The sequence below is a fragment of the Thunnus maccoyii genome, chromosome 6, assembly GCF_910596095.1.
Source record: "Thunnus maccoyii chromosome 6, fThuMac1.1, whole genome shotgun sequence".
Taxonomy (NCBI): domain Eukaryota; kingdom Metazoa; phylum Chordata; class Actinopteri; order Scombriformes; family Scombridae; genus Thunnus; species Thunnus maccoyii.
Window position 1 is genome coordinate 28,933,096 of NC_056538.1, and position 26,522 is coordinate 28,959,617.

At 38.4% G+C, this 26,522-nt stretch overlaps 1 protein-coding gene across 1 annotated transcript in view; it reads left to right on the top strand.

Annotated features, from left to right (window-relative positions):
- Window positions 1-26,522, top strand: part of caln1 (calneuron 1) — a 93,097-nt gene that overhangs the window by 15,499 nt on the left and 51,076 nt on the right. The window contains exons 3-4 of the mRNA XM_042415250.1: window positions 4,048-4,191; window positions 13,174-13,286. Coding sequence (XP_042271184.1) covers window positions 4,048-4,191; window positions 13,174-13,286 — 257 coding nt within the window. The remainder of the gene's footprint in view (window positions 1-4,047; window positions 4,192-13,173; window positions 13,287-26,522) is intronic.

Consider the following 26,522-nt stretch of genomic DNA (forward strand, 5'->3'; position numbering starts at 1 on the left):
TAAGGCAGATAGTTGTAACTAACCATGATGCAAGGTACATTAAATATACAAGCACAATATATGTAGATAACTATCCCTGACTTAAGAAACATGTAAGCATAACTCTTGTGGTTCAGATACCATTTCCTCCCATAGTATGCTCCACAGAGTGCTGAACAGCCACAATGTCATGATGTTACTTCTTTTCCTTGCGGTTGTGTTACGGTTGTGTTATCGAGCTCAGTACTGAAGTTAAAGTTCTAGCACATGTGCCAGCTGTGTCTCTGTTGACGCCAAGCTTTTGCTGCTGTATCCGAAAGGTCACGCCAAATGTGATACTGAGCAGATTACGTAATGCAAGTAAACAGGCATCAGTCATTCAAGCATCATGGACACACTCACAATACACACATGGCCTCATTAACATTTAACAATACAAGGCATCATTTGCATACAAAATTAACAAACTCTACCACTTTACTGTTCCATCAAAGTTGGAGTTTGCTGTGACGTCTTTTGTTACCTCTGTCCCTTTGGTGGAAATATTGCTGTACCGAATGTCGGATTTTGGGTTGAAAAGCAGCACAGTATTTCCGATGTGCCAAATATCTCGATGGGTAGGAACAGTTATGCATTAAATAGACTGAGTCATTTGAATATATAAACCTAGTCTGTGTTGTTATTCTGTTCCAACACGCTCCAGATACAGAAAAGTACTCAACAAAGGCCTGAGTCACTGATAGATTTATTCATGAGACACTCATCTCAATGCAGGAAAAATAATCTGTGTGCCTTTGATGTGTGTGTGTCTTAGTATTTGCGAGTGTGCATCTCAGGAAAAAAAAATATCTCTGAAACAAGGCTTTGTTGTTTAGTTACTAATGGTGATGATGCTTTATTTGCTCAGGACCAGCTGTTTGGGGGAGCGGTAACATGCTGTTGCAGGTTGAAGGCTGTGACCTCTTATTATCTACTGGAGATACTTAACACAGTCAAAACACTGTTCATAATTGACAATTCATAATTTACGCTCCATTTATGCTTTGTTGTTCCAAGTCATTTTCCAGCAGACTGGTTCAGAATATTGGCAATTCTGCAGATAATAGGATGATTGATGGACTCATGTCTTAATGGTGGTATTTGGTTTAGTTTGGCAATTTGTTGTTTCAGGCAGTCTGAAAATGTTGTTGGAACTTGTTTATTCTCTGAAAAAAAAAAAAAACATGGAAAAAAAAATACTTGATAGAAACAGATTTCCATTCACTTTAGATGAAATTTTATCTCTAGGATTGACAAGGTTGGTCAGTCGGTTGGTCCACCACTTTCTCAATAATATCTCAATAACTATGAGATGAATTGTTGTGAAATTTGGTGCAGACATACATGGTGCCCAGCGGATAAAGTCTATTAACTATGGTGATCTTCTGATGTTTCCTCTAGCGCCACCAGCAGGTCAAAGTTTCCACTTATTCTGTGAAATATCTACATGATGGATTGGCCTAAGGCTTCATGCAGACAATCATTTTTCCTAGATGATGAAATTTGGCACAGATATCATCCATGGTGCCCACAGGTGTCAGGAGATATCTCAACACCTATTGGATGGATTGCCATAAAATTTGGTTCTGACATTCGTGTCCCCCTCAAGATGAATTGTGATCATTTCGGTGATACCTTAACTTTTCATCTAGTGCCTTCATCTGGTCTAAATTTCAGTTTGTAGAATATGGTTTTTACAAGATTTTTACTGTAATTCTGTGGTATTCTTCTGTCTTGTCTCATGCTGCATTGTTTTTATGTACTTACGAGGACTCAACAACAAATTCTTGGCTATTGATGTGACATTTAGATATTGAATTGTGAATCTTGGATATGATATAACTGAATGCATCAGTTTTTGCTGTTGTTACACGCTGCAGAGATATGCAGTGTCAGTATCCTCTGCAGTATATGTCCCTTGAAAGAGTAAAACTCTGCCTCTGTGGTTCCCGGGAAGGATGGAGTTAAACCATCTATACCCCTTTCCAGTCTGAAATTATGCACTGCTCGACTGTGTGTTCATGCATGTCATGCCGTCATAGTGTTCTTCGGAGGAGTGACATTCCACCTCTATTTAAAAACACCAGATGCCTGTCAGTCTTCCTCTCTTTTCTCGCCATACACCCTTTCCTGTCTGTAGGCACACTTATGAAATATGCATTTATTTAAGTCAAATTGGAATTAAATTGGATTTTTTTGTCCGCTACAGCATCTGCTCTGTAAATCACATAACCAATGTTCTCCTTCGAGAATCAGAAACCTAAAGGGACAAATTTATATTTTATGGTTTCCTGATGGCGCCCTCTATTTTTGCATTAATTCATCAGAATACCATTAGTTCTTCAGCTACATATAGGGAGAGTTTGTTTCCATACAGCCAATCAAAGCACTTTAATTTAAACCACATTTGCGTAAAGAAGTAATGTCACCCTTCTATCATAGGCAGACGGTCACACTGACAGCCAGACAGCAGCACAAGAGCCACAGACTCTGAACAACAACCCACATTAGCTTTCCTGCTAAAATCTCCATCTAAATTACAGACATGAAAACACGTCATGTCCTGCACCTTAGCTTGTTAAACAAGTGACCAAACAAACATTCACTGGGGAATGAGTGCACTAATTAATTAGCTGCTCAGCTGTAGCACATAAAACTGCATGTAAACATACCTGAAAATATCACTCTGATCCATTTAGATGTTGTTCTCTTCAGTACCACTGCTTACAATAGATAATCTGCTCATGCCATGTAGCAACAGCACAAGTTTGTTTCCTTTGTCTCTCGTTCCCAATGATGTAACCACTCAGCCAGATCAATCAAACAAAACATCGACACGCCTCTCCAGCCTGCTGAAACACAAAGGAGCATTTCCATGATTTATCCAGACCTTTTTTGTCTTCCTTCAGTAATAAAAAACTAGTAAGATTTCAAAAACTTGTTGACATTACTTTTGACTGCAAAAAGAGATGACTAAATGTGATCTCAGTTGGGCTTTAAAGCACAGTGGAGCCTGCTGACTCCTTCCACCGACTACTTGATCACACGTCGAGCAGCTAGTGAACCAGCTGCTGACTCAACTGTGCACAAGTGAGGCATTTTGGTCTCTGTTGTGAATGTGAGTCAATCGTAGCATCAGCAGCGCAACATGGATGCACCGTGGCTAAAATAAAATTTAAGACAATCGATGTCCAATAAATCGGATTTGAAACAGAACACTAGTCAGGAACCTCCACCACAACCTGTTGTGATAAATCCTGCAGTTGTTTTTCCTGTGATGAGTGAACACTGTGTACAGATGTACTGCACCAACAGGATCTGGAAATGGTTATTTATAGAACAGCATCAATAGAAGTGATATTCTACACAGTGAATATCTTTAGCGTTTGAAGGAAAAGTATAAATATCCTGAAGGTCACAGGTTTAACCCTGGGAGCAGACGAGTATCTCTAAGTAAACCAGACCCTTTTGAATTGAAATATTAAAAATATACTGTAACATATGAAGGTGGAAACAAAATAGAAGACAAAGAGAACAGAGGAAAACACTGACGGGTGATGTTAAAGAATGTGAAAGCAAAAAAAATGAGCAGAGGTGACAGCAGCTGTGACAGCAGGTGAAGAAAATTAATCGATGGGGGGAATTGATCTTGTTAACTTGAGGCAGTGGTGCGAGACCAATTGCATAACGCGCAGCCCAGAGCTGGGTCAGACAGGAAAGGAGGGAGGGAGGGAGGGAGGGATGGAGGTAGAGAGAGGTGTGCGAATGATGATGAACAAGGTGAAAGGGTGAAATGCCAACTAACTTCGTTAAATGCAAGATGAATTCACAATCGTGAGAGGTGTATCGCTGCCAGAGAAAGAAATCCCACAAATACAGAAGACAGTGTGAAGAAATAATTGTCTGGCAGACCAATACGAGCAGTGCTGTCAAGGAACATGAATAAGTGTTTATGTCTGTGCAAATTGGAAGTAGGAGGGGAAAGCATTGTCAATAGATGCTGAGTCAATTTCCTGTTTGTCTTGGCAGAGATTCGGGAGGCTTTTAAGGTGCTGGATCGTGACGGAAACGGGTTCATTTCCAAACAGGAGCTGGGTATGGCCATGCGCTCTCTGGGGTACATGCCTAGCGAGGTGGAGCTGGCCATCATCATGCAGAGACTAGACATGGATGGTGAGTCACATGCACACGCACATACACAAGTGTAAAAACATACTGTGCGATCCATATTGGGTTCCTCCCCTAACATGTTACATCTTACACAGACATAAACAACACTTTATTCATTGTCATAAAAATGTAAAAATAATGAGGAACACATTCTCCTCTGCAGGCAACTGTGCGAAGAATTGCAATAAACAGGAGTGTTTTTCTATGCAGTCTTACCTCATCAGATGCACAGATTACATATTCCTCTGTGTCATGCATAAAACATTTATTCATGCATGCTCGATCATTTCAATCTCAACCACTCGTCGCTTCCACTTGACACATGAAAGTACCAAAGTGAAACCGATGCCACTGTAGAAAAGTCTAAATGAATAAATATGTGGGATCTTAGTAATACATGCACACATGTACGACGTGGGAATGTGTATGGTTGATCATATTTCATATCGGTTGTCTAACTAGAACTAAACTGTATAAACGTATTTAATGCAGCAGCCGGAAATTCATCACAAAATTGTACAACATCAATAGATCCACAGTGCTTATAGTTCCTGCAGTCAACAAAGTTAGCTGACGATCACCAGTGATCTTTTAACTTTTTGTCCTCAGAGTGGACACTCTCAGCAGCGAGAACACGCAAACACAAGTAATCCCTGTTCTTGCAAACATCATTTGTGCCGAGCCAGGTTTCAGGCAAAGTGTCTGCATTAACTGTGATTGGCATTTTATAAAGGCTAGACTCTTAAAATTGTAATAGGCGGGGATGGGGAAAATGCAATATGCAAATGTCAGATCACTGGGAAAATATTCAAGTTCTTCATTCTGCTATCACAGCATTGGATAAGTGCTTTTCAGCTCCACAGTGGAGAGAGAAATACTGTAAATGTTCAAGGCTGAATATTAAAGTTTGAGAAGTCTGACTGCCTTTATTCCTCTTCTGACTCATTCGTTTGAGAATCTCAGGAGACCGTAGCTGCTTTTGTGCCTCACGGCCAGTTCTTGTTGCGTCATTTGCTACGATTTGAAGAAGCATGCAAGGCTACTTTTGGAGCATGACGAAGGTCACGGCAGCTTTTGTCTCAGGGAGACTGTGAAGTTATCTTATGAGGCAGCTGGATTCGCAAGATCACAACATCACAAGATCAAGCAAGGAATCCGTCATGTCAGGCTTCGAGTTATGTGCTTGTTGTGTCCGAACCAATCAGCGTCCTACGAGGATTCTCACGTGATCTTGCAAATCCAGCTGCCTCGCAAGGTAAGACGGTGATAGCCATGATAGACAGACGGCTCATCCAATCACCTGCCAAGTATTTTTTGAAAGTGCCTTCCCTTTTCCAAACAGTCAGATGGTTCTGTGTAACAAACCATCTGACACATCAGGTTAAAGGTAGAGTCAGTGATTCTGGAGAAAGATCATTTAATACACTTTTTGTCAAATTCAGCGAATATCTCCTCACAGTCCGCTAGCTGTTTCTTCTGTATATGTGCTGGAAAAAAATGTTCATACACAGCTCTGGCTCTGTAAACGGGAAACAAAGTGGCTTGGACCGAGCCACATAACACTATGCCAGCCAATCAGCAGGGGGCGTCCGTGCTTGTGCACAAGACAGGAGGAAGTCATCAGAGCAGCTGTCTGTGTGAGGACATCAGTGTCCCGTCTCCAGCACCCCACTGAATATTGGGGGAGGGCTGGCGAACTGGAGAGAGAGAGAGAGAGAGAGGCCATGACCAATTCACATAGGAAGTGTTTTCTCACGGAACAGATACGCTTCCGTTTTTTTTACACTCCGAGTTTGTTTCTGTCGCATTTAGTGAAGCGTAATCTGAGCAGAGAGCTGTTTAAATCACACAAATATCCTACTTTATATGTGTTTTCAACCTGTTAACTATATCAATGAATCAATAAATACAATCCATTTCTTCCTGTAGAGCCGACGTACAAACTCTTTTGGTTCAGTAAATTTCTGCTGTCAGTCTCAGCTCTCAGGGAGCTGCAGCTGACAGACGGCTGCTTCTGTGGACAGAGACGCTGAACGCAGGTTGAGTGAGAAGTAGGGGGAGGCTGCAGAGAGGCGGAGAGCGTGGATGGACTGTGATGCTCACATGAGACGACATTTTTTTTTCCTGCTTGTGATAATGTGTGAGAGGAACAGAAGTGACTCAGCTGACGCATCGCTTTGAATTTCGCCATATTTCTCTTTTGGTTGTTGCCTTGGCAATGCGCATCCATGAATTTGGGGGGCGGGGCTTCTGAAGGAAGGGAGGGGTGTATTTGTTTGGGTGTTTAGTTCAAATATCAACAATCTTTCTCCAGAATGACTGACTCAACCTTTAACTGTGAACTGTAATGCTGTTTATTATTCACTATGTTCTAGTCGTTCTTCCTGTTTCTGTTCATTGAATCTTCATTGAGTTTGTTAAGGTTGCTGTTTGGAAAACCTCTTTCCCATTAAATGAGCCAGGTCAACTTGTTTGTATTGACAAATGTCATTGGCAAAATACTGGAGGTTTTCTTCAGGCATTATTGAACCTGAGGACTTGATGGCTTCTTAGCAAGGGCTCACTCAAGTATGAGCCAACAGGTTTAGACGAACAGATGAAGAGAACGGTCAGCACACTAACTTCACATCTAGAGAGGCTCTTGGATGCAAAGAATTTGACTGGTTACAGGAGTGTTCTTAAAACCTAAACCTCTTCCACTCCCGCCCCCCTACCATAGACCCATTTTTGGGGGGAACAGGGGATATTCAGGGGAGAGATAGCAGGTCAACAGTATATGCCATATAGAAGTGGTATACATCACGTGAAAGCTGGGAACCTTAAGATAAATTTGGGATTTAGCTCAGCACTGTGTTGTTTTCCTAGTAATAAATGTTTTGTTTAGACGCCTATTCAAATTTTGAAAGTTTAGAGTGTATAAAAGTGCAGAATATTATAATGGAAGTATATGATGGCCATTCACATGCTCAGTTATGTCTCATAAGTTGTTGCAGCAGTTTTTGGGTCAATACCATTTGTTACACAGATTTGGTGCAAAATTTAACCATTTATGACCATTTGAGAATTGATAAAAATGGTCAAAAATCCCTCCAAAATACCACATTAAAACACTAAGACCTTGAGGAACACCATAAAAAAATTCATGTTGGGATTTGGTATCAAAAACTTTTGACATTTGGAGATTTCTGCAAGAATTGCATTTTCAGTGATTGTAGGGGATGGTGAGAATTTCTATTCTGGGAATTGCTCAGAAACTTATTGTCAGTAAAAAGTAAAAGCCATAAAAAAGCCAAACATCCTCTTAATGCCCCAGGTCTCTAGTTTGTGGTTGTAAAGTTTCATGAGGCTGTGATTATTCTAGAGGTCACAATAATTTTATATCAAGTTTAAAAAAAAATGGTCTCACTACAATGAAATGGTTATTATTAGGACTAAGAATACAGTTGGGCTCATTGACAACAGTCTCAGCTTTCCAGTCTAACCTAATTTATGCAATTCTAAGACTGTTTAGGGACTCCAGTATGCAGAAATATTCAAATACACCATTTATAGAATAGGCGAAAATAACACTTGCATACTGCATGCAAAAAACTGCATGGTTTTTGCCCCGAACTGCATGAGATTAGCATAAAATGAGCACGTCTGTAAAGAGGAAGCTTGTGTGTAACCATAGAACCCATCATTCAGATATCTTGATTTTAGAGGTCAAGGGTCCTCTTTGAAAATAGCCTTGCCAGTTTTTCCCTCGCCAAAATTTAGCCTAACTTTCAAGCATTATTTAGCCCCCTTCCCAAAAGCCAGGCACCAATGGGTTGTACTGGTTACCTAGTTTCATGTGATACAAGTATATTCACTGTAGCTTTAAAACTAAACCCTCTACACCCTCTGAAAGGCAGTAATGTCTTTCAGAGAGGGGTGACAGTGGTGTCTGAAAGACAGTGATGTCACCCGAGGACACTGGCGTCCTGGGGGAGTGGAAGAGGTTAATGTGAACAAATGATAAATGTCTGACTTTGATGCCCACCAGTGGGAATATCACAGATGTATGACGTAACCGCCCCACACACAGATCTGATGTGGGGACACTGAAAGCAGCATAGACTGCACCAATTTACCCTCTCTCTCTTATTATTCCACAAAGAAAAATGATACATTAGAATATTTTTTCTGTCTTAAATTTTAAGAATAAAGGAATATTTTTTGTTTACTATAATTAAAAAAAATCTAATACAAAGGCTTTTTAGTTAATTATTCAATAAGATACAAACATAAGCTGAAGTAAATAACTTGCCTGCAGCTTTTCATTAATTTCTGACATTACTAATAGATTTAAATGATTAATTAATCTAATCAAAAAATAACACATTAATAAAAAATAATCGTTAGTTGCAGCCCTAATATAATTCATTTGTTATTTTGTATTTATCATCTTTATACCCTCTATAATCAAGTGTGGTTTAATCAGTTCACACGCTGAGTTTTTCAAGAACAGTTCTTCACAATATACAGTTAAATTGACAAATATGCAGTGTGAAAAATCTGGCCTGTTTTTTTTTTTGTTGTTGTTGTTATTTTCTCAAATGCGTGTGCATAGACACAGTGATGAAGAGCCAGTGATCAAGGGACATGGCATAGAGGAGAGGAGGGGCATTAGCAGATGAATGAGAATAGATGATGGTGATTGTATCTGTGCCAAGTGGGCAGATGTGAGGATTGGATCTACGTTCACAGCCATGGATTCTGAGCCCGGTGGCTAAATCCGGCCAATCTCTAGAAGATACTGATAGGTCATCTGCTCTGCTCGTCACTGCTGTCAAATCCATGTGATTGTTATTGAGCTCTGTATGCCCTTCATGGAGAGAGGTGTGACTGCTCTTCTTTGTTCCAGATCACAGCATTGCAGCAGATCACATACGCTCTCCTTTTTTCTTCCGGTGTTAATGACCTGGATGCCCTGCTTTTTCACTTTGGCGCTAATCTCTTAAAGCCTCTGAAACTGTAAAAATACATACATGATATCAAAGTCAAGTGTCTCATTAAGCATCTAAAAAAAATCTGAGTGACAATAAACATTCACAACTCTTAAAAAACAGCTCATTTTGCTGTTAGGACCATTTCTCAAGACTGTATGCATGGCAGATCACGTTTTGATTGACAGCTCCCCGGCTACTGGCAGGTAGTGCCAGTTGGGGCGGTGCTTGGTTTTGTCTGTTTTCGACATGACGGCCGGGTCACAAACTTTCTCACGTTACAGCTAAACAGTACACTAAAATATGTTTCTGAAAACATTTGACACCAGAAATAGGCAATGCAGTAACAGAATCTTGATTCGTATTTGATCAGCGCTGCCTAGTTTGATAGTTTTCACACATTGCTGGATGGGAAAGGAACACGAAATGATTGGTTTGCAGAATTAATTATGTAATTTTTGTAATGCTTGTCTGAGCAAAATCACACTCAATTCAAACCCAATATCTGGAAAGTTTACAAAAACTTAAATTACAACATTTCAAATTTAGATTGAAACTAATTTCTAATACTTTTTAGATGCTTACTATTATGTACATAAGACACTAAATTACATAGTTAGAAGGTTATTGTGGATTTGGGTTTCCAGTGGCTTTAAGTTTGGATCTGTATTAACATGTGTTAACTCTTTTATTCTCTATTGTCTTTGATCTAATTTGTTTGTCTTTAAGTAAAGGAAGACGGATTTTGCATTCTCCTTTTTAATAATTCATTGTGCTTTTCCTGCTGAAACAGGATGCTTGGTTGATGACATAATACAGGAAGAGACTGTCTTTCCCAGTCAAAGCTTTGAAACACTAAAATTGACTCAGTAACTTTGTGCATAATGTTGAGCTGTCATAAACTGCAGATACATCAAAATGCAGCCATGATGTAAAGCACTCGAGGCTTTTAGGGTGAAACTTGGCTAAAATATTCCACTGTATTACACAATGTTTTAGGGATGTTTGTGTTTTATAGTTGTTGTTTTTTATGTACATCTAGTGCAACATAAAATTCATTTTTAAAAAAGGAGGAAGTAAGAAGGGGTGTCAGTTTGGAGATTCCAGCATAAAATACTGAATATCAGGAGGGTTTTTACAGTTGGAAATTTAATAACAGTTTGCTCTTGAAAACAATTTTATTATCAGTATGGTGTGTTATTAAACCAAATCAGCACAGCAGGTCAGTAGTGTTTGCTTACAGACTTGTATTTTTAAAGGTTTCATATGCTTCTTTGGAATTAAGATGCATTTTTCACTTTTGACTTTAAACCCATGACATAAACAAATGAAGTGTAACATTGCCGTAATTATAAAAGTTAACATCATGTTGAAGTAATTCTTTATGCAGCCCTAAATTTTGGATTGGAAGTTGAAAAATAGATAACCAGTTGGTAACAACATGAATATTGTCCTCAGTGGACAGTACGAATATAGCATAGAGGCAAGAGTTTGATATTAAACGTATATTAAAACTATAATTTATTATTAATGGGTACAGTGGTTGTTAGTTAGAGAGCAGATTGTTCATTTCAAAGTAGTTCTCTGCCTGCACTCATGGAAAAAAACTGGTAGGACAGGTATTTTGATCATTTATTTTCTCTGCACACTTATTTCCACTCAGGAGTGTCAGCGGGCAGAAGCTGCCAGCATACTGTACATGGAAAGTGCATGTTAAAGTATGACATATGAAGAATTATGAAATGAAAAGAGTCATTTTTTTATTTATTTTTGTCTCTAACATGGTAGACTTGTTGAGCAAAAATTGCTGGAATGATTTCATGATAATTTCATGAAAACAATAAGATTAAAGTTGCAACAAATTTACTTTTTGGCTACTACACAGACACAGCTCTGAGACACTATCATATTATGTTTATGTTTATTATATTTAAACTGTTAAACTATTCCCTTCTGACACATAATAGCATGTTAGTACTGTTTCTGGCCACCTGAAATTTAACATTTCCTCTCCTGTTTGTTCTGGTGTGGTCTCCACATACACGTTAGAATATTATCCAGCTCTTTAGCTGCAAGATGTTCCACTTCATCAGCTAGTTGCTAACTTTGTCCGTCTGCTGCCTCGTACCGGCCAGGTTGTGTACAGATGCTTTGGCAGGAGTTGTTTTCTGAAAACAGCTGCCTGCCTGGAAATGAGGATGATGAGAACAGAATACAGTTAATTTGATTTAGTGGAAATATAAAAATATCACTTGTTCAAGCTTTTAACAACTCTCATGTGTTGTGTATTTGCAACAACTGTAACTGCACTTAATTTAGTCTTACCTTGAACTCATTCTCTCAGTCCACCTTTATCTCCACCGTCATCCATCCATCCACCTATCTTCCCATCCTGACATCCTCAGGTCAGGACACTGCTTTATCTGTGCCCGTAGCTCCGCATTTGCAATGCTGAATGCGCACACAAGTACAACTTTGATACAAGTTCAGTCAGTGACATCAAATGTTCTGGTGCCGGTGTGTCCCAGGGTGGCCACCACAGTCAGAACAGGAGCAGATAGGTAGGGGCAGATTGAGTCATACTGCATGGGTGACTCTCTACTGACAAGGTCCCAGTCTCATCTGCAGATACAAGAGAAGCAGGTGGGAGGAAGAGGGAAGTGAAATTGCTTTACAACAGGGACATGAGAAACAACAAAAAGAAAGAAAGTGAACAAACAGGATATTGAAAGATTGAATGATAATAAAGAATTTTTGTCTTTGCTGCGCATTTACATTCAGCCCATTTTACCATACGTTTTATCTATCATGCTTTTAAATTCAGTTATTTTAAAGGTGTTTGGTTGCAGGCTTCTCTGTCTGTCTGCCCTTTTAATCTTAAATCTTAAAGATTTGACTTGTCAATCTAAGCACACAAGTTAGTTTTGCTGAATTTTTCATCCTTTAGTTTATTACGTACAGCGAGAGCTTTCAGTGGAGGTTTGATTCATCCTAAACATACAGATAATATAACCAGACAGAGAAAATGCAAACTCTGCAGGGAAGATAATGAATCTGGGCTCATTAAAACTTTCCACCCACAGAGTAAAAGAGAAAATTGATTCAAGTGTGTTCAACATTATCGATATGAATCCATGATCCGTTTGTTTTGAACTGTCGCTGTCTGAAGGGTTTTGATGTTGTTCTTTTTCAGTAGTTTTCGACAACCATCAGCAGACTTCCACATCAAAACTGTTTGAATCAATGTGCACAGCAGGAACTCCATGTCACTAGTGTTACAGTGGCTGTAAACTTTGATCTACTTCACACCCAGTGTTATAGAGCTAGTAAGAGCTGTTTTATTTTACAGTCTTGTCTCAGTATAAAATAATATATCAAACTGTCTGAATTGAGGGGTTCTTGCTTTTGTTATAAAAACAAAGACACAAACCTTTTGCAGTCTCAAATTCTTTAATTATGTCTGTTATTTAATTCAGAAAAAGTTCATCGCGGTGTCCTCGTTTTCCCTCAACACCCTGCTGAACTTTCATACATACTGTGCACACATTCAGCTGCAGGCTATCAGCTACTGAGTACTCTGCTCAGGGGCACATCAGCCATAGTCGTTCAAGACAGGAACATCATTTGTCATTCACTGTACCTCGCCTCTCACTCCAAAACCAATGTCGGATAACCGGCAAGGTTGTGCTCATGCTGTCTGAATCATTTCCACTTTAGAAGATGGTAACATTGGGATTAAAAGGAAAGATGACCTGAGGGAAAAAGAACGAAAACAGATCCAAAAGAAACAAAAAAAAATGGCAGTCTGTCTATTTTGCAGGCTGGATGGTGCCACGCATAAAGAAATCTTCCACAGAGCTCATCAGATGAATAATGATGAATGAGTTCAGACAAAAATAATTTATTTGGCATCACTGTTTGGGATGATCAGGAGAGGTTTGGTGCCACAGCAGTAGCCTAACAATGCAAATATCAGTACATCGTCTGCTAAACTTGTTCTTTTTTATTGCGTCAGGTGATGGACAGGTCGATTTCGAGGAGTTCATGACGATCCTCGGACCCAAACTCCTGTCGTCCGAAACAAGAGAAGGCTTCCTGGGGAGCACAATAGATACCATCTTCTGGCAGGTAAAACTTTATTCTCCTAAACTCGTCTGGTCTTTGAACTTTGCTGAGTCATGGGATTAGTTGGATTGGACATGAAAAAAGACATGAATGAATCAATATGTCTTGGTTGAAACTTTATTACTGTAAAGGAGAGCGGGAGAATGATAATAATAATCATTTTTATTCTCCAGCTTTAGGGTGTTTTCATACTTGGGCTGAGTTTCTTTTCCCCAGAAACCAAGGTCATTTAATCGCAAGGTTTAAAATACTGCAGCCATACCAGTTGCGTGCCTCTAGGGATGGAAATGTTCGTCAGTCGGTTGGTCCACTGCTTTGGTCCAGACTGAAATATGATCCTTTAACTTTTCATCTAGCAAATACTTAAGTTAATGAACCAATACCTACAAAATGACAATCCTATAAACCTCATCTGTACTTTATGTTTCATGCTAAGCAAATCTCAGACATTTCATTCAACAGTGTGCCCAAGTGTACAGTTTCGCTGAGCCGCTAGCATGACTGTAAACTCTTAGACCTTTTGTTTAACTGTGACAGCTGTTGTTAAATCTTTGTGTGGTGTAGTGAAGAAGAAGTCCTTGTCTACTGTACTTACAAACCATGGTAAGGGGTTCACTTCAAGCAAACTCAGATGTAAATGTCATTTAGCTGTTCACAGGAAGTAGTACATCATTATGTATGGTGCAAATTATGATGATTGGGATAGGGGACATTTTGGTATTGGAGGGGAGTGTCTTATATTCTCCATGTTCTTAATAAAGTTGCGTTATAGTGCCATTGATGAGCTATGGTCTTAGGATTCAATGTTGCTGAAAAACAATATTTGTCCCCAGAAGAAGAAAGGTACTGGTGTTTGGATTGAAGTATTTCTCCACCTCTGTGTGCTGCCCATAAATACATCTATAAATCATATTTTGTGTAACTTGGTTTATACCTGCACTGTTTCTGTGATCTTTTTTTTCTTTTAAGGTTGGTGTAAAACAAAGGTTTTACAGTTCAGCCTCTGATGTCTCCTGAGTGATAGTGTGATTGATGAAGGTAATATGTGATCCTGACAGATGTGCCTTTGGACAGCCAGTAGGCCTTTGAGAATCTGAAGGGTGACAAAGGGGAGGTTGTGGCATAAAAGACAAACCAGAGAGAAAATGTCAGTATAAGAGTGAAATAGACTGAGTGAGACAGAGAGAATGAGAAATGTGCAGACAATAGAAAGAGTGAGAGAGAATGAATGGGAATGATGACAAATCAGGCAGGTGCGAGGGAAAGAACGGGACATTTGGCACCGATAGTAACACTTGGCAGGCCCGTCCTCTTGATGTAATCATCGGATGGACCCGGAGCGTTTTCTTGAGGGCAGAAGCTTGTGGTTTACACTGCCAGGACACGAGTCTTTGGAGGTAAGAGTGCAGGCTGGACAAATGTGCTGCCAGCCCCATTTGGCTGCTGCAATGACCTTGGCTTATGCAGGAGGACCCAAAGTATAAGGCTGGTGGTTGTAGGTTTGCTACTTCTACAGCAAAACCCACATTTCTTGTCTGATAAATTATTACCCAGAAGCAGCAAACGACTCATCTGATGTGTGTGTGTGTGGAGGATATCCAGAGAAAGTAAAATGCACGGCTAACCTTTATTTATCATGATTATTTCCCCACATGCCTCACAAATGATTAGTCGCTCGAGGCGTTACAGTTTTGTGGATTGTTTAGATTGTTAATGGACTGTGGCGTATGACTCAGCCTCTTTCTACATATTCATTTTGTGTTCAGTCATCACTGCTTGAACATCTGTCGTCAAGTGAAGTTTTTAACCACATGATTGTTGGGCTGGTTTCAAAAAGAAGACAGGACAATTTATTATACAAAACAGGCATAAAATGTTAAAATATTACATCTCATCATCAGGACATGCTGCTTTATGCAACAATAGAAGAATTAGAAATGATCTCAGCAATGGAAGTATACAAGAAGAAAAACAACACAACCTGTTTGAAAGTCCACCCAACAGTTCAATAAACACTAAATAAACCATTTACCAGAACAACTCAGGCTCGTTATGTCCAACTCAAAATTCATAAACTACACTCGACTCCCAATCAATATTCTTGTATTCTTTTAAACGGAATGACTTGAATGATAACAGAACATAAGAAAACATACATGTCATTAATATTCATGTGTAACAGAGGTGGATTTCCTTCTTTCGCCAAATGTTAAAGGCCTGAATCTAAATGTGAAGCTGCACAGAATTAAATGATAACATGTCATGTCAAAGAGGATGCTCTTATAGACAAACCCACAGGAAATGATCACTCAGTTTAGCATCTTTGAGGTTGTTGTTTTAGTTTTATGGCGCATTTACTATGGTTTAGTCTAGAAGATCTCCATATCAACCCCATTTCAGAAAACTGTTTTCATCAGAAAATAGAGAGACCCATATATAAGCAACTGTTTGATAAAATATCAAGTGATGTGTCTGTTAGCTTGTTTGGGATTTTTCTGCCCCCTAGAGGCCACAAATGAATTAAGGCAGCTTTAAGTTTTTGTAACAGTGAGAAGAAACCGGCACAGCCTGCTGATCTGTGATTATGGTTCTTTGTATTGTGCTATAATACAAGCAAATCACTGCCACCGATTTAAAAAGTAATCACAAAAACTAACTTTAAAATCTACTTGTATTAAAACTTCTTCACAAATGGAAGAAACAAGAACAAACTGAAGATAAACATGAAGTTTGACTTGAGGGATTGATATATGTCATCATCATGTAAAATATTTCCATTTTTACTTAATGATTGTTAAGTTATTTTAAGTAACATTTAGTATTTAGGACAGTCTCTGTGTTGTGGGTCTAGATATTTTTTTTTTTTGTGAAGGAAAAGTCAATACCAGCTTAACATCCGCTTTAAATCTTCTCAGAGCTTCACTACAGTTCATTCATTTAGCACCTCTTATTTTAATGATCTGCCTTTGACGAATAAGAACCCAATAAACTCATCTTGAAGAATCACTCAGTTGGCCGCAGCGCATTTTAGAGTTATTAAAAGATTCAAAGCAAACTGTAATCACTGTTTTTTTTTTTTTGTCAGTTTTAGAACTGCTGCGACATTTATCAAAGAAAGCCAAGCAGACACCAAGGACTTAGAACAAAATGCTGGAAGAAGTGATTTAATAAAACCACAAACCTCTGTAGCTTTGTGACTGATCAACCCTCTTTACAGCTAAGATCTGAGTCGGTTTGAATACCCAACCTTTTCCATAAAACATACTGTACATCATGACAGGCGTACAACAGCGGTACAGTGTAGGAAAGCATTTAGCTGGAGGGGTTTTGTGTAACCCTTATTAAAATCTTAAGTTATCAAAGCATTTGACAGTGTTTCACAGATTGCTTTCCTCCATCTGGTGTTTTTTTTTTTTTTTTTTTTTCTCGGATTTTGTGATTAAGTATTTATCTCCCCCCGCGGAGGTTGTTAGAGCTTGTCTCCATCAAAGCAGAACAGGATTCACTCAGGAGGGCGACACAAGCCGACCCCTGCTAACTCGTATGAACTTCGTATTATGTTGCGGTTTGGTCTTTTTTGAACCACCACCGCCACCACGAGAGCCGTTCGGTTCCTGTCTTAGCGGAGAGATTTTCTCATTCCACTAATGTCAGGCAAAGTGTCACATCCTCACCAGCTGGAGTGATGGAATAATGATTCACTCTCGCTGTCACACGCTCACCTTCCTACTCACTCATATCTCTTCAACAGTTTGTTAATGTATCTAATTATCCCGTCTGGATAATTATGAGCTTGTAATTGAACGACTGCTAATATTTTATTTGCCTCTGTTTTACTAATTATCAGCAGCATGATTAACAAAAAGGGGGTTTCATGAATAATAAACACACTATTGGAGTTTCATATGGTGTTATTTTGATCCTTAATCATCTAATATGGATTTAACTATATTTCTTAAAGTTTCATTTACAAACTTCTCTTATTTCTTTTTCTTTGCTTTTGATCATCATGTCATTTCTTTGTGGATTGGACTTACTTCCCACATGTCACATGCAAGGGGTTTTTATTCCTAAATATGCCAATTACTGAAGGTGCATGAATCACACACGTTTTAGAATATCAAGGTTCTTCTGTGCTTTTAATTACAGGTCAACGTCCCTCAAAATGTACTAATTAATCCCTGAGCTGGATTGTGACTCATCACTGAGATGGCGATTTATGCCCAAGTGACCCGATTTCAGTGACAGCGGCAGATCATACATAATCGCTGTCATAATACAAAACTTGTGAAGACATAACTTGTCAAAAGTCGTAAGTCATAACTTGTGAAAAACAGTGTGTGCCGTCGTCTCTGTCTGCTTGAGATTAGTCACATGATTACATATGTGGAGTACAGACTGAGCTGTGCCGGGTCGATGGTGATGTTTGCGTAATTGTGTTATGAGCTGAGATTTGGGGCATGTTATTCTCTCTTCTGGTTACTAAAATACAATGTTATTATATTGTTGTTTTCTCTCCTGTATTTCATGGCAGTGATTGTGTCCAAAAAACAAAAGCATTTTGAAGAGGCTGCATGGAAAACATTTTTCTAAAATCAATATTGGATCCTTGTTCAATGCGCTGCAATATACTGCGAAACACATCTATTTGATTTAGCTATTTATTTTTCTTGTAATCAACCCGGAGAAGCTTTTTTGTCCTTTTCCTGAACGAGTCTGACACATCCTGAAATGTCCACTATACCAACATGGTCTTGATCCAAGAGTATCAATGTCTGGAGGGTAATGAGCATCACAGGTGCAATGACCAGTGTAAACAGTTGTTCAGGCAGTTTGGTATTTCCCTGACCTTGTAATTGCGCTGCAGGCAAGGTACGCAGGTGAAAGGAGAAGCACAAACAGGTGGGAGGTTCATTCAAATGAGGCACCGCGAAGCAATTTGTTTGTATTTTGGTCGAAATTGTGTCCATGATTTTATCAACAACAGCAAATTAAATACAATCCAAAAAAATGAGCTGCATTAACTGAATAATGTTTAAAATGCAAAAAAAAAGTATTATTAATTATACACTCTCCAACCAGTAGATGCATTCAAAGTGTGATCACAAAACACACACACACACACACACACCAGACTGGTTGCTTATACTGCACTGTAACATCAGATTACTGGGGCTCATTCATCCTGTGCATCATTTCATTCCTCCATTTTTTTTTCTTCTTTTTTAGCAAAACAAAATGCCGTTTTATTCCCTGAATGCGTTACACTACATCTGTCATAATTATACTAATAAACTATTAAAAACACACACACACACACACACACCATCCGATTCTGGCTGCAGATTTGCGGTACTTTGCGATGCTCTACGACACACAACTTGCAACAGACAACTATAATTTCCTGGAGAAACACTTTTCCATTTGTTAAGCTGATGCCATGATTTACAAGGCTGTTTATGAGACCAGTGATGTGATTGGCTGTATTAATTGATCACTACACGCTCTGATCTGTATTCCTCTTCACCCTCTTGCGCTACTGTACATACATTAACCAAAGTAGTAGGTGCACTTGGAGACGCCGCCCAAGACCTACTGCTTTGTTTTTCGTTTGTCACCAGCTGTGGAGTATGGCTCTTAACACTAGATTAGATTAGATTAGATTAGATTTTAATGATGCCTGTGGAGGGCATTGAACAAAATAAATAAAATTACTTAGCAGTGAAGTAGCAGCAGTAGCAGAGAATCAATGTCTGCATCATTTAAAATGGTGAAAATCTATTAAATATAAAAGAGCAATATCAGGAAATGTTGTTCTGTATTCATAATAGGCTGCAGGAGGCCAATTTGTATAGAGAAGCATCTGGACAAACACTGTTTTTGGTGCACTTTAGATTTGAGTTTCAATTACTTTGGCATCCCATTCATAGCTTTTCATTTATCTTCATTTACTTCCAAAACATTTCATTTTTTTTCATTAATTTTTTCATTTTTCCTCTTTTTGCATGAATGTTGTAAAGAAACTCCAGGGTTCGTTTATCACAGAATTTGTCTGTGTTTGGGTCCATATGTTGTTTTTTTCCTCACGGTTCTTATCATCCAGTGCATATAGGTGAAAAGTCAGGAAGCATTTCATTTAATAGCATACTGTGTACCTGAATTTGTATACTTGATTCCTTCTTAAATTTTGTGAGAGAAATTAATTGAAACTTGTTTTGTGATGTTATTGAATTATTCATGACCACATTCACTGTGAGGCTCAGCTTGTCCAGTGTTTAGTCATTAATATTATCTGTGTAGTTTCTGTTTCTTTTTTTTTGTAATGCTAATAAAAGACATCAAAACCACAAAACCTCAGTGAACTTTCTGTGACTGAGTAACACTACCTCAGCCTATTCAGCTTAGCTTTTAGCAGGTCTAAAAAAAGAATCTCTTGAACGGGGTCATATTTTCTTCCTCCTAAGCATGAAAAAGAAATCGCTGCTCATAACTTATAGATGTAGTTTAACATTTATCAAATGTCAAAATGAAATATTAAACATGCTACAAACCCAACATTTACAGTATATGTTAGATTCGGAAAAGCGTAAGCATGACGACAGGAATCATACCTCCACCGTCGCGTGTATGTCTGCTTTTTATTTTTCGTTTGAAGGCTTTGCAGGTCTGGTTCACACTGGTATAATGGTTTGATAAATGGGCATTCAAATGTGCATTGTTCTGTGGAGACCCTTGGGTGCCAGTGTGTGTGTGAGTGTGTGTGTGTGAGGCTCACTGGAGTGGTTGGTACCGGCTTAGCGGTGTCTCGTTTATTATTGACTGCTGGTTAGAAGATCTGGATAATCGCTTTGTCTGCGCTCATGAGGAAGATCGAAAAGGGCTGTCAACACCTCAAGGACTATACTTGTCTTCTTGTTGTAATTTAAAAAGTTAGAGGGCTTTCGTTCTGGCCTGCACATTTCTTTAAAAGCAGAGATGAACAAGGTCTGGGTGCTGACAGTGATGGGCTTGTGGTTTGTGTGATTGTTAGAATATTAACATTTCATTAGATGTAAAGTTGCAGTTTCTCTACTTTTTATTCTAGAAAAGCATTTTCTTATATTTAACAAAATATGATGTAATGTTCCTTAAACAATGTTGCTCTATGATGTATTTTTGTCTTTATAATGCACCTAAGAGCAACGTCAGGATGTTTCATGTACTTGATGGGAGCGTGACAGCAGAGTAAATCATCTACACCTATTTATAAAACAGCGTTTCGATGTCTGTCCATCAAAACCAAAAGGCTTCATCATAAAACTTTGATTTTACGCTCCGATGTTTAACATCCTCTCTGGGAGGAATCCATCACAGAAGATGTACTGTAGAGATGCCAGTTTCTCAACTGATGAAGGCTTCGGTCGACTGCACTTCAATGCAGAAGCGAGACATTTTGCTTTTGAATAAAGGGGCTTGGACACACTTGTAGATATATTATGATATTCACAAGCTGCAGAGTGCAAGTAAGGCCAGCCTTAATAATTTTTGGGTTCCATCACAAACCTAGAAATATCATAATAGGCACAGAATAGTATTATTGAATATATAAGCACTATATATAAGAATTATGATAATCTGTCTGATGTGTTGGTTTTCCTCATATTTTCAAAAGATAATGTGCTCATAAAGAGCAGTAAATGCATGAAAATCACCCACAGGATGAAAAAGGCAGAACATCCCTCTACTGTAGCTGTGAGCTTTTTTCATTGAGACCAGTCATTGTCCTTTACAATCAGTCAGTACAAAGTTGGTCCAGTGGATCCGCAGCAGAGTAAGACTTTGATATCTCAGACTGACAGGTAATTAAAAGAGTACTCAGGGTGGACGGTTTTTAAAAAAGTACAAAAATCGATGCACCAGAACCTGAGATATTGTCCTTTTTTACTCCACACATTCTTCTTCCTTGTCAAAACCTGGTGCCTGCATTACCCACAATGCAACTCAACCTCAACAGTTTGGTCTGAGATTTGGGTGTGTTATGATAGTGGTGGCTAATTTGTTCACAAAAGACTCTGTGGGTGCATCCCAAGTCTCTTAAATTGCATCCACGTTTCCCTCACTTGCGTCTTTTCCTCGCGTCTTAGTCCCTCCCACCGTGGATGCAAGGAGAGACGCAAGGAAACCAAGCGAGGAGAGAGGAAACGAGGAAATTTGTTTTAAGAGACATGAGACGTCCTCTCCTCTGAAGCGTCATGTGAAGCGGCGTCCGTTTCTGATGACGATGACGACAGCTGATCACAGCTGGATCAGCTGTCAGTGGGCTTTAAGAGCTGTAGAGACTGATGGAGTGTGTGTCTGCACACATGTGGACTGTGTTAATACTAATAAAGGTTCACACTTATCACCACTAGAGCAGCTGTTTCCTCTCTGCAGCCTGTTACCTGTTTAACAAACACCTAAATAAAAACCTGCATTCTGCATTTATACTGTGTCCTGCTCAGAGGCACAGGAACCATTTCTACTCGCAGAATGTGTTTATACTATTTATTGATTATTTGCATCTGTATTTTTTGATAATCCTGATAGTGAATTCATTATTCAGTAATCCAGAATATGATCAGGGTGTCTTCTGAACACTGGAAAATATGTATTTGGCTAAATGTTTCAGAGAAAATGGAAATGATGTAACTCATATCAAACCTGACGCTCAGGAATTTTCAGCCTCACATGTGACTGAATGAAAATGACGTAAAATAATGTGTTTAACTGTTATTATGGATAAAATTAAAGTCAGGATGAGTCTGTCTGTCAGCAAGAAAGGAAATAACATCATGAAAAAAAAACCTTTCCAATAAATGAAGAAAGTTGTTTATGGTTCTTTTGTTGATCAGACTGACAATCAATAGATTTTTAACTATATGATGAATCAGAAAACAAGTAAAGCACAAAACTTGGGAATGATGCACTTAAATTGAATCTAATCTGTCTCCACTTCGGTATGAAACTGCAGTGATGTATCAGATCAGTCAGATCAGCTGCAGCGTCCAATCAATAACTGATATCCAATAAGGGGGCGTGTCGGCTGGTAAAAGACTTCCGGGTAGTCTGCTCTCATGTTTCCTCGCTCCTCCGAGCAAAATAAGAGACTTGGGACGCCTGTCAAAATGGCGCATCAGGAACAACTTCCGGTTCAGGCGAGGACTTAGGAGACATAAAAAAAAGAGACAGAGTCCTTGGATGGGTGGAGCCGATGTGTCATTCGAGTACTAACTGGGAACACCTGGCCAGTGCCCCAGAAAGTATTTAATCCCGTCTGCCCTGATTCCAGTCTCTCTATGATCCCTTCTCCACTCACCATGCTCTGATTGTGTTTTGCGTTGCCTTTTTGGTTTTGTTCTGCACTGACAACACACACCTCACATTATACAACACATCCACACACTTTCAAACACCACTGATACTGACTTCTACACCCCATTGCAATTATTGTTATTTACTTTAATAAATTTCAGTTTATTATTGCTGAGACTCTATAAAACAGTTTTCCACATATGCAGTAGTACCACACCTCTAAACAGACTTGATGTGTAAAATTGGTGCACTACCCCTTTAATAGTTTTATTATTTTTCCAAAGCAAACAGAGCAAAGACTAACGTGTATGTTGTTGAATTTGCCTACCAGTTATGTTTCTCACAGGTTAATAGCCTGCAGAAATGATTGATTAGGGTCGTTTACCTTCTGACAGAACAGCATGAGCAGGATTATTTTAAAGCCGTTCGTACTATAATCTGTTTTTTTACTCTTTGCCCACCTTGAATAAGACGTGTTACTGCAGTACTGAGGAGGAATATTTTCCTGATGAAACATCAAAGTTGTTGTTACTGTTGAGATTCTGACGGATCAATCCATCTTTTTCTCTTGAAGCTTTTTGGAAGACGGAAAAGTTGAATATCAAAAAAGATTAATTATTGTTTTGATGATTTATTTGATCAGTTTTGGTTTGTTTTGCTTCAGAAGAAACACAAAAGGAACACGATGTCCCTTTGATTCGGGCATTTTCAGAAAGACAAAATACCTCCTCTGTACTTTTTTACTTGTGATTTGCTTGATGATAACTCATCAATTGTATTTCAGAAAGAATACACAATGATCTTCCTATTAATTTAATGCTATAACTGGTATTGTGGTAGAGATGTGTGTTTCTATTGATTATCATTTTTTGCAAATCATAGTGAATGCAAAGCAGAGCAAATTTGAAGCTGCATTAATTTCTCCTCCATGTAAAGTTTATCTTCACTGTATTAGAAAAGATTTCTATTAGGTTTCTTTTACATCTACATAAATCATAAAGTGGCCATTTTCTATTTTTAATTTGTGTATTTGTTCCTTTGTTCATAACCCATTGACCAATGAATTGCGCAGCCTAAATCATTATCATAATTAAATTGTCTTCAATGTTAAAGATGCTGAGCCCAACCTGGCAGTATATTTAACCAAGTTTCAGGGTGTATTGACAAAGTGTAATTAAAACAAATCCTACTGCAGAAATGTCAGTGAATCCTCCTAATTAGGGGAAAAAAGGGGGTCAGAGGGTTTGGAGTTGGTTTCTCTGAGGCAGGTTTTGGAGAGCAGACATCAGGAGGAAACAAGGTGTTAGCAGCCCTGAGTCTAATGAGCAGATATTCACAGAACAAGTGATAAAGCTTTGTTTGTTTGTTTTTTATAGACAGAATCAGAATCAGGTTTATTGCCAAGTAGGTATGCACGTACAAGGAATTTGCCTTGGTGTTGTGATGCATAACAGTCACAATGTACACACAATTAAGTTATCATAAATAGTGAAAAGAGCTGTTATAAGTTTAAAGTTTAACTTGAAGATAATGAAATGTGCAAAATATTGAATGTTGAAATGCTCAAAGTGTAAACAGTTTATGCATGTTGCATGTTGGAAAAGGCTTATTCCATTTCATAAAAGTGTAAATCAGCATAAAGTGTAAAATGGTGTCAAAACATTGTATGTGATTTTAATGCCTTCAGATAAGTAGACAAGCTCCACTATGAGTATGAGACGTTTCTCAACCCCTCAAACTGTAATCAAATATTTTCTCTTGATGCCTGAAATATTTACATTTTTAGAAAGACGGCTTTTTGACCTGACAACAGCATTAAAAATAAGGCAATCTGTCTGGAGATGCTATTTTTGAAATGTAAGAGTTCAGGGGTTCTTCATCAGTCCTACAACACTGCTGTTTGTCATTCTTTTCATCTATACTGTGATAAACTGGCTGCTCCAGTTGAAGCTTTGTGTGATCCAGCAGCATCAATCTGGGGGACACAAGCAATTATTTATCATTCAGGACACAATACGCTACTGCTAGTAAACAGTTAGCATGTTGTGTAGCCTATTATTATTTTTTTAAAAAGTGACTCTTTCTGTTTACCTGCAGTGTGAAATAATCAGGTGTTAGACTCGCTGCTGTTTTTTTTATCCCAACATTTACATTTAGATTTGAATATAAAGCCTCTGCCTCCTTTATTTCATCATCATTCAGATCCATTAATATTCCTTATGTCTGTCCTTTGAGTCAGGGCACAATTTTGGATTCACACTCATTTCGACACAACTTATCTGTGATGAATAATACATGGGCTTCAAGGATTTCTCTTTTATAGAGAGAGAGGTGAGAGTAGAGGCTATTCGTGTCGGACCCTGCAGAGTTAAGCCTTATGCTGGAAAATGAGAGTCGGTCATGTGCTCGGTAATTGTTTCTGCACTATGGCCGTCTGCACTGTAGGTCATATGTATCAAATGTGGGAATATTAACATTTTTATTAATATAAACTCTGTCCGGGCACCACCTCCTACAAGTAACCTTTAATGTCCGCAGGAAACATTAAAAGCTTGAATTTAATTCTCAATTTGTTCAGTTAATCAGTCTCATAACTGTAAGTTCTTGTCCAGGCAGTGACCTCTGTCTGCTGTGCTCAAAGAAACCACAACTTCTTAGGATAAATGAAGACGTTTATTGCAAGCTAAACGTCTCGAGGACGCATGATAAAGCACAAGATAATAAATAAAAAGAATAACAAGCCCTTTAAATGATAAGAAGATAAAATAATCAAGAAAATGGTTTGGAAATAGTGGCTCGAAGTGACTCAAGGTTAATGTATTGCAACGGGGGGATGCTAAGGGAGCGCTAATTCAACTTCTCTAAAGAAATTGTCTTTTAATTTTAAAGTTATTCAACGTTAACCCTTGATCACAAAGCCTTGTTATGCCGTACTGTTGCTGTTGCTGCAGAGATGTCGTCTCAGCAGGTCTGGGATCGCGTTGGTTCATTTGTAGTTAACGGTGTCAGCTAAGGTCGTTTCACAGATGAATCTTTGTGATATAGTGGTGTCGAACCGCTGGTGAAGAGGAGTCAAGCCGTGCTCAGGCTGCTCTGGAAAGAGTCTTTTCGGTTTAACTACCTGGTTGCAGTTCTGCTCTCAGCGGTTCAGGCTTTGACAGAATAAAGTTTAATCTGACTACACTCAAATCTTTAGCGGTGTAAACTTCAAAAATAAAATGTTGTACATGGAAACATGAGACTTAATAAACAAACTGAACTTGTTTCAGTAAAAGATTAAAATATGCATGTACTTGGTTGAAAAACAAAGAAAAGAGACGTCTTGATAAGAGTTAATTTGGCTCATGAGTTCTGGAGACCAGCTCAAAGGAAATCCCTCTGAGGTTGTTTTTTTATAATTTTGAGCAAGACAGGCGGAGTCTCGGGTGTGTTTTAAATGTTTTTGTGCCAAATTACTGATGCATATTCAGTTTCTTTGTTTCAGGGGGACTTCGACTTGAGATGGCAAATAACTTTTCTTACACTGGAGAATTAAGTTTTTGAGTTTTAAACGCAAAGTTCACACTTCTGAGTCACTATATACTCCATTTCATAATTAACAAGTCAATCCTTTTATCAACATACTAAATATTAACCTTCATATTAACACTTCTCATTATTTTGAGACATCCAACCATCCGTTCAACTTTCTCAAACCATCTACTGAAATAAAAGTTTGAATATTATAGTGAAATTAAATTAAATTAAAGCAACGATTATGTGACTAGATTAAACCTTCAGAAACATAATTTGACATATAAATTCAGCAAAACTTTTACTTCATAATATAAAAACATTCAACAAGACTATTAATTCATAATAATTAATGATTGTTTATGAGGTTAATAGATCAAATCGTTGCATAGTTAC